The sequence below is a fragment of the Mycteria americana genome, chromosome 3 (assembly GCF_035582795.1).
Source record: "Mycteria americana isolate JAX WOST 10 ecotype Jacksonville Zoo and Gardens chromosome 3, USCA_MyAme_1.0, whole genome shotgun sequence".
NCBI classification, from domain to species: Eukaryota; Metazoa; Chordata; class Aves; order Ciconiiformes; family Ciconiidae; genus Mycteria; species Mycteria americana.
This window is the reverse complement of record NC_134367.1, coordinates 50,651,759-50,665,270: the sequence shown is the minus strand read 5'-3', so window position 1 is coordinate 50,665,270 and position 13,512 is coordinate 50,651,759. Positions and strand designations below refer to the sequence as shown.

Here is a 13,512-nt window from a genome sequence, read left to right as displayed (position 1 = left end):
GTGTGTGTTTATCTCTTTGTAGGATGAAAAGCTAGTAAGGCTCTTTTAGTTAAGATTTTTGAAAGATAAGAGAATGGGGCTTGACATGCTGAATGGAAAAAAAATATTTTATCAAAAATCTTGCCAGTGTCTGCTTGTGAGAAAATTGGAGAAAGACCTTCCTAGAGTGCCTGTGGAAGTTTTGTGTATGTGATATATATTCCCTATATTGCTGGAGGCTGTATCTTCTAATGAATTTAAAGGAGACAAAGCTATAAGACAGAAGTGAATATTTGGAGGAAGCAGCTTCTTTGTATAACTCCTTTAATTCAGAATACCACTGAAATACAAAACTCCCAATTAATCTTTTTTTCTCCCCTTCCATTCTTCTTAATTTGATAGTAAAGATACAGAGTTCATCTTGATCTATCCTCTTTCAACCCTTTTACAGATATGTCATTTTTTCACTTTATTACTTATTCTCTACAATGACATCAGGCTGGTGGGAGAGGGAAGAGATGTTAAGGGTCAATGTGGTATAAACCCATGGCATTTAAATATCTGAAGGCATGTATACTTTTCTGTCAGACCAGCTATTCCTACCATTATCAAGCTTTTTAACTAAAAATACTGTTTTGAAGGATACCACAGAGCAGCTGTAGGCCACTTATGCTGTTGCAAAACTAGCAGTGTTTTGTGGGCACAGCTTGGAGACCACTGGTTCAGATATTGAACACATAAATTCCAGCCTTGATTCTGCCAGAAACTGTCAGTCATTTATACCTGCCTGTATAACTTTTCTGAATAAGCAATAATGACTGTTAATTGTGGGAGTCAAACAGCTAATTCTTTTCATGTAAATGCAGGTATGTTAACTGCTATATGTAGAATTAAATGCACAACTTTTATGCTCATTTAATATCTCTTCATTTTTAGGCATTACCCAATTGGTTTGCTGTTTGATCTCCATGCATCAAATACAGCCCTTCCTTGGAGCATCACAGTGCATTTCAAGGTAAAAATGAAATACACCTTTAGTTAAGAACAAGTGAGTGTGGGATTACAAGAAATTTGGAAGCTAGGAAAAGGTTTCATAATTATTTTATAAATAAGTGAATGGTATGACTTGAAGGGGAGAATGTTCATTCTTCAGGAATCACCTAAAGTTTTCTGTATATCTACAGCTGTGTTCCATGAGATTGTATGTGCTTTCAAATGACTTTCCTTTGAAAATGATTCTGTTATAATCTGAAAATCCAAAATTGTTTTTCAAGATAAGTTATGAGACTATGTCAGTGCAATTGAGTGGATATAAGGGAAGGACTTTCTATAATGTTTGTAGTTCAGTCAGCTTGAGATGACTGAAGATTGAGAAGTGCTCATCCTTTTAGGCACATGAGCGTGGATATGAGATACTGTAGAAATCCTTGAAGTCAGGGAATGCTGTTGTACTTCATGGGGATCCCCTTTAGAGAACTGAGTGAAATGAGTTTGGTCTTGTCACAGCTTAGTTACAGGAGAGACGTTATTTTGATTACACATTGTAAAACCACTAGGTATGACTTCATAGCACTACTGATCTTTGCTCAGAAGAGTACTTGCGCAGGGTTTGTTTTGGTGCAGGATTCTTCCATACTCTGAAATGCATTGAGACAATAATCCCGGGTATGTTTTGAAGTAAAAATCACAACTAGAAATCATAGTATTTAACTTTGAAACTTTAATTTCTCCATTATAAAAGAAACAATCCAATAGGAAAACTGATCCAAAGGAAAACACTAGGTTAATAGGCTTGACTTTAGTGTGTGAAATCTGAGATGAAATGAAAAGTGTACTGGTAAGCAGTTGTGTTGCTTGAATGAAAATGTTCAGTTCTTCTCTTGAAGGTGTTTTAGGAAAGGTCTTGCTAACAGGAGTAGTCTGATTCTTTTTGGAAGTGTGCACTGAAATCATACATTCTTATGTTATGTATTTCCACATGTTAAAACTTTTAAAATGACTGACTGAATGAATGAATCTGAAGTTGGGGATGTTTTTGAAACCGTTGTAATTGCTACAGTTCTGTCTGATATATGTCAGAGAGAGCTGGGATTGAAGAAACTTCCAGAGTATTTTGAAGAAACTGTAGGGCATCTAGTTTCATAAATTATGATTTAATTGTTACATGTTCTGAGAGCTCTGAGAGATTAACAGTGGCAGTGTGTGGATGTTGCCATCCCAAAGGAGAGCCATCTTGACAAATAAGTTGCAGCACCACAGTGCTTTTCAATTTCATGTAGTAATGTAAACTGACTTTAATGTCCTTATATTGCTGCTTGCCAAAGGATCAGCTAATTTAAGTTTGTCTCAAAGGTGTATGTTAAAGGTCAGCAGAAATAATTTACTGCTAAGGCAGTATTATTTTAAAAGCTGATGTAACTTAGTTTTTAAAAATATAACACCTTGGATTAAGCACCTGCTTAATCTCTCTTCCTGTTTTTGATGTAATCTGAAAGTTTATTTAAATAAATTCCTCTTAATCCTTAAAGTCAAAACATAACTGAAATATATCAAAGTACGTCAAAATATTGAAGACACTTTCATTGTTAGTTTCTTACAGCTACATAGTTTAGGTGTGGGATTCCTGCCTGGATTATTCTTTTAATTTGTGTGTAGTTATTCTTCAAAGAGCCATAACTTTTATTTGGGTTAATTGAACAGTGTTAGATTTTTCTGGGGTTTAACTTTTGCTGTTGTGGCTTTCTCCTTTCTTTTACCAAAGCATGCAGTCAACAACAGATATCTTGAACATCTGTAAAGAATGTTTTTTAACTTTCCCCCCCCCATCAGTTTTCATTGTTTAAAGTTAAAAACATGAAAAAAGTTCATTGCTGTTCAGCAGAAGTTTGCAAGTTGACAGATACTTGTAATTGTCCTCCTGTGTTATGTATGCAGATCAAATAATAAACACATTTATTGTTTGTATTGAAGAAACTGTTTATTCATTTGTACTTCTGGTATGCAATAAAATAACATGCATTTACATCTCTAGTAAAGTTGAAATACACTTGCCTTAAATTAGTCATAGAAGGACGAGCTTGAACAGAGTACTAAGGTCTGAGAATCATGAGAAGCCATAGTCTGGGAAGTTGCTTTTGTTACCCAGGTGTCACTTTATGGGCAGGAGGGAAACTCTATCCCTTCCTGTTAAACTAATCTCATCCTACTCTGTGGCATGCTTAGCACTATTCATGTTCTCAGTGTGGTAACCAACTCTCCAGATTTTTGGGCAGTACATATGAGGTGGTGAACTGCTCTGGAAATCGTAGCAGGAGAGGAAACCAGGTGTGCCAGGGGAAAGGCTAACCTTCTTCCTCTGCTGAAGCTCTTATCTGCTGGTGCTTGCCTCTCTACCCGTGACCTGATGTAGAGGAGGATCTGTTTTTGTATAACAGCAGCTGTCTTGGTTTTCTTAGCTCAAAATCGGGTCAGATGGAGTGAAAAGGAAGTACTTCTCCATGTAGCATATGGATAAATTGTGGAACTGCTAGGAGACATTGTGGAAATCAGAAGTATAAATGAGGGTTTTTTAAAATTAATCTTTTTTGAAAAAAAGACCACTGATAGTAACTAAACACAAATACGTGGATGCTCCCCCTGTCACTGGATATGTTCCTTGTGGTTTTTAATGCCATATTATTGGTGTAATTTTCTGCAAACGTGGCCTAATGCAACTAGACTCTCGCAGTATAAACATATGTTTTGTGAACTAGAACTAATAGATAAATATGGGTGGAATGGAGTTACGAAACCAGACTGTTGAAATTACCTGCGATGTTTCAGAAGTTTTATGTGAGAGGTCATTTAGTGCTCCTGTCTGTACAGATGATACCTACTTCTTTATGACCACGTTTATGCTGCAAGTGTCTACTACTATGTGAAATAAAACCAGTACTACTTGAGCTTTCTAAGAAAATCAGAGTCAACTCTTAATAACTTTTCTTTCAAAGATATGGAACATGGAGGGAGTAAGACATCACCAATAAGAGCACTTGAATTCAAGCTGCTTATGGGATCTGTTAAAACTTTCTGCAAATCTCATAGTTGTATAGCCAGGGGTGGCTACAAGCTTGTTTACAATTGTCTTTTTCTTCAGGGAACTGAATAAAGTTATTTACATTTGATCACTATTTCCTCAAGTGGAAAGAAGGCAAGTAGAATTAAAAAACAAAAATAAAAACATGAGCATACATGTCCTATATTTAAGTATAAAACTTACTATTCTGTGCTCTACTTTATAAATCAGTGGGGATGCCATATTTTCTGTTGGTAGTCTCATGTAGGTGAGACTGTTTCATCTGCCTCTTGTAGATGCAGCAGTGTTTTCTAAGTTATCACTTTCATGTTTAGGTTTTTCAGCTTCTACTCACAGTACTGCATAAAAACGTGTCAGTATTTTTCTTCTAAAGAAAACAGTCGACAGCACTGATATTATAGGAGTGTTTTCCAGTCTTCCACAGTGTTATCCCTTAGAAGCTGAGAAAATGAATCATGCCACACCTCTGTACTACTGTGGCTAGATTCTTTCCATTAGCTTAGCTAGCTTTGACCACTTTTAAATATCTCCTTGCTATTCTGGAGACCACACTGTGTATGTTGTCTGGAACACATCCCCAGGGAGTGACATTCCCTGTAATTTGAAATTCATTCGAAGAAAGTCAGCAGGGAGATGCCTACCTGTAGAAAGACAGGAATGTCCAAAAAAAGACCCTGCAGTTCAATATATTTCAACATATGTGTAACACACAGTTGTTGTAACAAAACTGTTGTTTTCATAAACTTAGCTAAAACTTCAGCTTTTAACTGTGAAAGTCAGTTTCTAGGTTCCTATATTACTTGACATTAGGTACATTCCACTGCTTCATCTTTTTTTGAGGGACGCCAATGTCTCGCTTTGAATTCTTGCATGTAAAGAACTTTTTTGATCTTGAATTATGCTATTTCTGACTGCTCTTTTCTGGATTCATTACCAGACTTTACTTTTTTTATTTGAGCAAGTAAGTTAAACTCCTAAAAGTTTTTTACAGGCCTATACAGATGTCAGCTGGCGAGTAACAATCCCAGTAATGTGTTCCATTCATCTTGGGCCCAATTATGCTGAGACACTCAGCTTTGTAGGGGAGAAAGGGAGCGAGGGCTGCCCTAGAAGGAGAACTTTCCTTTCTGTTCTGTCCTCTTTAATGTCTTTATACTTGGCCACCCTCGTATGAGAAAAAAGCTTTATCTCTGTCCTTAGATTTCTAGTCAGCTCTACATACATCAGTCCTAAGTAACAATAGCACTCCCTTTGAGACTTCAACACCAAACCTTGTATGCTTCAGTTGAAAAGATATTGGCAGTCTTCTCTTCCCTTTATACTTCTGTTTTTTGGAAGATACTCATCCTTTTGATCCACAGTTTCCAGAGTCTGGGTTCACTGTCATAAGGAGGAGTCACACTATGAAATTCCATTATTTAATTCCCAACTCTTTTCAATAACCTAATGAGGGAGGGAGCTATCATTCTCGTCCTCAGAATTTCCTTCAGGTAAGGCAATTCCCAGCTCCCTTTCGTGTTGCCAACTGTTAGTGGTTTTTGGATCTTTTGAGTTCCTGTAGTTTGAAGCAGTCTTTGCTATTTTTCCTGGTTTTATGTGGAGGAGGGAAGGTATGGGTTTCTCCAGCATTATATTGCTCCTACTGTGACTGTAACTATGTTGTAAAAGCCTTTGAAAAATATCCCGTTATATGTACTTGTATTTCCAAAATGGCTTTGACAGTCCTTCACAAAAGCTTTCTTAAGTAGCCAATTTGTAATGGGTTAAGAAGAAAGATCCTCTTGTGGAATAACGGATGCAAATTAAAGTATAAAAATATGTGGCAAGCTCTTGTTATGAAGGGGACTACTAATGATGCCACTCTGGTTTGGCTCTGGGGACAAAGCACTGTGGCCATAAGCAACTGTGAAAAGAAGATGAATAAGGAGGGAATAAAACACGCTGGGCTTTTAAACCTTTGAAAACTAAAGACATGAATTTGTGATGCTAAATGCTTGTATTATTGTAAAATGCAAGTGATACTAAGTGTTGATAAAAGAAAAATTAGAGGAAGAACAACCCTAACTGTATATCTATACAATGCTGAACTTCTGATTAGTTAATTTCCAACTAAATCTTTTTTTTGTACCTGAACAAGATTTACTACTATAGTTCTTTAGTAAATGAATTAGGAAAGGGAGTTGTCATTTCCTGAGGGGATAAAAGTTACCTGAGGAGTGGTGGCTGTGCACCCGCAATGCTGAATGCAGTGCGCCAACTCTCACCAAATAAAAAGGGGTATGAAATCAAGTCACATGGGCTAGCAATAGACACACATATGAGGTAAAGTTGGAGCTGACAAGGATTTCCAGTATCTCTAAAGAAAAATTTGTAAGTGGCATATATGCTACAGTTCATATATGCGGATGATGATACTTGGAGGAAACATTTTTCAAAAGCCTGCATAGAAATGGGTGCTAAACTGCCATTGAGAGTAAATAGGAATTGGGTGCTTGTCACTTACTTCTCCCCCTTTTCTCCTGTTCATTGCTAGAGAATTGAACATCTGCTTGAAAACACGTTAAAACTCTTCATTTCCTGAATTTTGGATGTAAGGGTCTAAATACATCCACTGATTTAAATAAATGTATTTATCAAGTTGAGGTTGGGTGATTTAGAGTAATTTCTTGTTTTACAGAAAATTGTTCAACTTCTATTTTTCCTGGAATGTTTTTCACTGTAAAACCTTTCTTGTCAGCAGAGTGAAAGAATGATTGTTACCTTCTTCCATAAGTAGATTCCAGTGTGCTTTTGTATAAATATAAACCTGATTAAAATTATCATTTATTCTTCATCTTCTAAGGTGTGTGATGCATTTATTTCTCTTGATCTATCTTTTCTCTGTAGAATTTTCCAGAAAAGGATCTTCTACACTGCCATTCTAAGGATGTGATTGAAGCTCATTTTATGGCTTGTATAAAAGAAGCAGATGCTTTAAAGCACAAAAGTCAAGTCATCAATGAGATGCAAAAAAAGGATCATAAGCAACTGTGGATGGGATTACAGAATGGTAACTACAATGCATTAAGCATTAATTATATTTAGGTGTAGCATGCTAATAAATAATTTCTTCAAACTTAGTCATGGTACAGGATATAAAATGTTGTTCTGCAGAATTTTAGTCTAATGTCACAGAAAAGGTCTTTTTTTTTTTAAAAAAGGCACCATTTATGTGATAATTCAAATGTGGCTTGAGTTATTCAAGGAACTCAGTTGGGTCATTACTCTGTTTTAACAAACCAAAACTAGCAACAAAACAAAATAAAAATAGATAAATATTGTCTAGTGTCCTTTTATGCAACTGATGGTCTTTATTTGGGAGACACCTGGGGTGTAAGTGTTGTTCAGTATTAACTGTCTTGGACTGTAAAGTAAAAAAGGTTGTCTCCTCTAGTTTATGCTTAAGGATTGTCACTCATAAACAGTACAGGTAAACTTTCAAAAAAGTTGCCCAGTAGATTATTAATTTTACTTTTCCCTCTGCCAAATTTAATTTTTTTATTGCTGATATTACCATGTCTTTCACAAAGATTTCTGCATAGATAAGTATTGACTTGAAAAAGTCAGCAAAATAATTCAGAACAGAATGTTCTAAAATAATTAGTGTTCTTTGCACAGATGGCATGAATCTATATTGCAGTGCAAAATATAACTTCTTTTTGTTTCTAGCGTCTAGTCTTTCTTATCATGGTTCTTAGAGGCCTGTAAGTTGAAAAGCTTTCTAAGTATTTCAGGAACTGCTATCTGGAATGGGTGGTAACACCGCTTTCAATGCATTTTCCTCGTTTCCTGAAGCTGTCATTATATTATTACTGGTAAATTTATTTTATGGAAGCTGTAAGCATGAAGGTGTTTATTCTATGCTGAGATACAAGATACTAAACAGTTAGAATTAAGTTCTTCCCATATGTTTACAAGGAAAATTAAATGAAACAGGAGAAGCTTTGAATGCCAGAAGACTTGAGGCATGTGTTTGCTTTAGACAGCGAGGTTCCAAATTAGTTTGGGTTTAACGTGGGTATTTAATGAGTGTGTGGGTTTTCTAATTTTTTTTTATTGTTTAGTAGTACTGCCTTTCATATTAAAGGTATTCCTGTAATAATTTGAAGGTTGAGTGCTTATTAGAAACTCTGGTTTCTATTTTTTATTTAATTGGGGGAGAGTTAGAAATTGAGGTATAAACTTAATTTGCCATTTGAGTGGTAAGATCTTGAGGGATGCAGTACATACCGGCAAAATTCATCAGGTAAGAAACTGCACTTTATCTGGTCCAATTCAAAGTACTTCTTGAGAGATTCTGTTTTGTATAGATATTACTCAGCAAACTGACTGATAATATATTCACTTTTGTGAATTAGCAGTATGTAAAGAGTTCTGGTCCACTGGAAGCCAGAATCGGTATAAAAACAGATATTTCCCTGAAGCTTACATTGTTACAAGTCAATTTAAACTGCAATTGTAATAATTCTGTGAAAAAAAGTATTCTGCTGTAATAATATTTGTCTTGCAAGCAGTTTCGTTCGAGACAAGCAAAATGGTGTGCCAGCATAATTTTGTTGTCTATTTCAAGGATTATTAGCTTTATGGCAAAAAGAAATCCTGTCACTCAGTCCCAGTCCTCAAGTGTTCCCAGCAGTGCACTTTGTGCTCTTTTTATTAATGCTTTTTAAAATTAAAACTAAAAGACCTCTAACATGAGTTATGACTACAATGAGCTATCATATGAGTATAATAATGGCAGAAGAGTTGACTACACAATGAAATGGTATGAGTTAAGGTTCTTTTCTTAGCCAGAAGTTATAGAACCTCGATACCCTCAATATGTAAGGTAAGAGAAGAGATAATGCAGTGTGTTCTTTCTGTGCTCACCTTAGGCTCCATCTTTTAGTTGATTATTTGTCTAAGGGTATCTTCAGTTTGGGAAACCAGATTTTTACTGTTTTGCTTTATAATGTTAAGAACAGAGGTTGCCTAGCAAGGTTGATATCAAGAAGGTTTCACTGTACTTAATGAGAAATCGCACCTGTGGAATCTGACACCTAAATGAGAAGTTTAAACAATCTTTTGAATACTTTCAAATGCTAATTTTAATTTCTCAGCTCTTCATAAAAGAGAAACAAGAAAAGCTTGTGAAACCAAGAAGACTCTTTTTAAGCATGTTGTATCTTTCAGTATGTTTTTATAGGCTTTCGTTTGAGATGTAATAATTTTAAACCTCTTTGTGAAACAGAATGAATGACCACAAAAAAGAAAAGAAAGTAGCATTTGTGATAACTGCCTTGTAAGTAATGATACATCTGCAGCCTTTTTTTCTGTGAAACTTCAAACAATTTTCTTCAGTTCTTAAATAAAGGAAGTGTTATTTGTTTAACAAGTGATAGCAATACTTACAGGATATGTATTAAACCTACATTTTTTTGAAAAAAAAAAAAAAAATCCAATTTTGCTTGTTTGGAGAAATGTAACTACCAATTACAAGTGTAACGGTATAAATATTTCTGGTAAGAAGCAAGTGCTTGAACAGGTAGCATGAGAAACTTTTCAGTTTTAGGGGAAGAGCTGTAATAGTGAATTTGTGGCAAAATCTTGTGCTGGTAACAGCTGGTAGGTATTCATAACAACCTTTACATCCCTCTGCTACCAAATGAGGAAGGTAAACATACTTTTCTGTCTACTGCTTGTGCTGTGGTTTTGCTTGTTCTTCAGACTTCAGTTAGCCAATTTTTGTCCATAAACCAGATATTTCTTAGCTAGAACACTTCTTTGGGACGGGTACATCTGTGTTGCCCAAATTTTGACCAGCGTCTGACTGTGGTAGGGAAGCAATAAAGGCAGGTTATATAGCTATACTGACCTCTGTTCCTTTGTAAGAATTGTTAAAATCCTTTGGTCGGAATTGATGGAAAATGTTACTACTGTTCTTGCTTTAATAGTGTTATGGCCATTTTTATCATGGATAAAGAGGATTTTTCAAGTGGGTGGTTTCCTTCTTCTTGTCTTTTGTCTGGAAAAATAAAGGCTTTCAGCTTTGAAACGTTAAGACTCTGTGGGCCTAGTGATGACTCAGGATCAAATGAAATCTCAACTGTTTTTAGGGGGAGAGCTGTATTTTTTGCGTGGTTCAAAGAATAGCTATAACTTCAGTATATAATGGTTCTGATAAAGGAAAGGAGGGGTTTTAGATTCAACACAGCTGCTTTTCATCAGTTGTGGAGAGACATAAGCAACCATACCCTGAAATTTTCACAGGCATCCTGTATAACCAGTGAAGACTAGACTTGGTATTTCTGATACATGAGTAGGGGAAATAAACAGTAAAAACTCATGGCCATTTTTAAGGCTTCTTTGTATATTATAAAATATAATGAAGTCATTATTTTACTGAAAATATTATGGAAAAAGAATGTAATGCTCATTCATACTTTAGGGCTTATCAAAAGCCAAGTGGCCATATTGAAGTGTTCTTATTAAAGGAAAAATATTCTGAATGTTTGCAGGATCTGCAATATTTTATCTTTTAATACATGTGATCTCTTTCTTGTTTTACTGACAGAATCAGGCCTATGTTTTCTTACATTTCTTTCTAAATCATATCTAAACCACTCCTGGGTTCTTGAGGGGCAGAAGTCATTTTTTCTGGGTTATCACATTCCTGTTTAGAAACGTTTGAACCACCAAAAAATACTGTCATACATTATCGGCATCTCTTTTATGCTGTGTACACGTGGCCCACTCAGGTTTGATATGTATGTTTCTCCTCTTTGTAGAGAACTGGTGGGAGCAATGCTGTTTACCTCAGTCTGAGATGATGAGCATGCTTTGGTAGCTGAACAAACCTCTTATCTCAGCTGGTCATTTGAAAGTTAAACTAGGCAATTATGTACTTAGAAAATTTTGAGGAATTTAACAAGAGAATGACTGAACAAGCCATTAGTTTTTAAATCACAAAGCCGTCTTTTTTTCTTCTTCCCTGTATCGCTACCAAAATGGTAGTATCTTGCCATGTTCTATCTGTAGAGATTTGGTTAACTGTGAAGACAGACTAAACAATTCTCTTCGGCTTTGAAAATGGGTGTATTGGTTAAAAGCAGATTAAAAAGAAAAGTCATTACCTTCCTGGGCTGGTGGTTAAAAATTTCTGGAAATGCATCAAGTTTTCTTATAATTAGTGTCAATACCTGCTTATTCTGGAGTTAAGATAGCATGGCATACACCAAACATTGGGGTTGCTGATATTATGGAAGCCAGGGGGTGCGGTGTAGGCAGATTCAAATAGCTCTGTGCAAAGTCAGCCCAGTGCTGTTTTGGTGCTGAGCTGGGGCTAGGTTCAGACAGGCTGGACCTGCAGAATAAATCAGATGCATCAGAGCAGGCCTTCCCAGGGACTTTTTTTTTAGTGGTGGTGGTTTTTGTTTGGGGTTTGATTGGTTGTGGGTTTTTTCTGGTAATGGCTTGTGACCTAGACTTCAGTGTTAGTTCTGCAGTGTTCACTGGCTTGTTACCCTTTCTGCACAAATGACTAAACTAATGCTCCACCTGTATGGGTGCACTATCATGATTCTAAACTGCCGTTCCCCCAAAACTGGCTTTTGCCTTGTTACTGTTCTGTGGCTGGCCTGGCGCCTACTTGCATAGCTGCCCTTTGTCGCAGTGCAAAGGTGGGGAATTGATGGCAGCCTGAATTCCCCCCTTGGCTTTCTCAACAAGGGGGCAGAGCAGAGCTGCCATGTTTGTGAGGCCAGTGAGAATCGGTGAGTCTCAAAGGAGGGCATGAACTGCACGAAGGCAGAAAAGGGAGGAAAGCAAAAGGTAACCCACCACTCACAATGCTACTTTATACTGAAGTCTCCACCATGAGAGGAGATTGTCTAGAGATAGGTAGACAGAGATAGATAGAGATGCTTTCCAGTGTTTTCACCATCTTGTGTTAGATGTCCCTGTGTCTAATGAAAACTTAAACTCTGAGGGAGCAAACTTGGACGTCTTTGCATCTTTGGCACAGGTAATGTGCCAACCATATAACCTATTAATATATATTGGAGAGTTTGAGTTTATATACCTGTTACAGTTTCAAGAGCTTTGTGTTTTGTCCTCATTTAGACTCTTTTCCTCCTGGAAAATATAGCCACCTTCCAGACTTCCTACTGAAGCAGGTGTGCCTTTCATCTTCAACCTGAATCACAAATAAGCTGGTTCTCTACCTTCATTGCTCCTGTCTTCTGTTGTTTTTTCAGGTATTTGGTAGACTTAGATTCAAAGTGAGAGAATCTTTGACTGTATTTCTCTAAATCTATTTTACTTAGGTGTAAGTGATGCAGAACCTTTATTTTTTACTGCCTCCTGCTTTCCTTCCTCCCCTCCCCCTCAAAATATGTTATTTCCTGAAAGACATGTAAGGTCTAACTAAATTTCAAAGTAAAGTATCTCTAAACAACAGACTTCACTTTTAAAATTAACTTTCTTTAGTTGTTGAGGGTTTTTTGCTTTCCAATTTGAAATGCTTCTAAGTTACTTTCTAGTAGTAAACTCCTGAATTTGACAGATGTATTGACAGAAAGGTTCCTTAACTTTTAAGAAAAGCTGTATTTTAGAAAAAGCATAGTACAAGGAAAGCGAAGTAGGTTAGAGAGGTATATGGAGATATGCTGCTCTATTTTCATGTATATAAACAGAGCATAATCAGAGGCAAAGAAGGTATTAAAATATCCAGGCTATCTAGACTTGGAACGGAGAACTGGAGGATGGGCAAAATTGTCAGGAGTCCTTTTCCCTTTGACTTACTCAGGGAAGTCTGTAACAAGCCCTGCTGCTCTATTCCTACACAACCTGTGGGTTATGTGTTTCAAAAATGGATTACATATTTTTGTTTAATAGTCATCAGAGCTTTCTTTTTAGCTTAAGTGACAATACCTATGGAGATCACCTGCTTTTAGGCTACACAGAAAGCTTAAATTTGGTAGGATGTATGCATTTTCATGTTTGAATAAAGGAAAGTAAGTAGTCTGTCTTGATTTTCTTCCCCTGAACCTTTTCCAGATAAATTGATGACCTAGAAATGAAGGGAGGTGGTGGTAAGGAAACAGTGTACTTAAAGTGAAACTTCTGTTTCATGAGTACGTTTAATAAGTGAAAAGAATGTTGGTAAGGTATGGGTCCCTTGTGTACATTAAAAGAAAACAAGGGGGAAAGGCCTTTTTGGTTCTGATAGATAATCTGAAGAGTGAAATGCTGCTTTGTCATACAGTTTTCAAAATGTCCTGTTAACCTGCAAAACTTTAGTATGCTTTTATTTATCTTCAGAACACTACTTTGCTATAAAAACTAAAAACCCAACTGTACAGTATTAGGGGAGGGATCTGTCCCTTTTTTCTTGAGTTGCATCAGTAGCTCAATTTATAGTGTGGCTTATGAATTAGTAT

The 13,512-nt window shown here is 36.3% G+C and overlaps 1 protein-coding gene across 5 annotated transcripts in view; it reads left to right on the top strand.

Annotated features, from left to right (window-relative positions):
• ATG5 (autophagy related 5) overlaps positions 1-13,512 on the top strand; it is a 112,800-nt gene that overhangs the window by 15,779 nt on the left and 83,509 nt on the right. For all 5 annotated transcript variants that reach the window (XR_012775219.1, XR_012775218.1, XM_075498474.1 and 2 more), the window contains 2 exons: positions 916-994; positions 6,941-7,103. Coding sequence is in view for 3 of the 5 variants with exons in the window: in XM_075498474.1 (XP_075354589.1) it covers positions 916-994; positions 6,941-7,103 (242 nt within the window). In the remaining 2 variants the exon portion in view is untranslated. The remainder of the gene's footprint in view (positions 1-915; positions 995-6,940; positions 7,104-13,512) is intronic.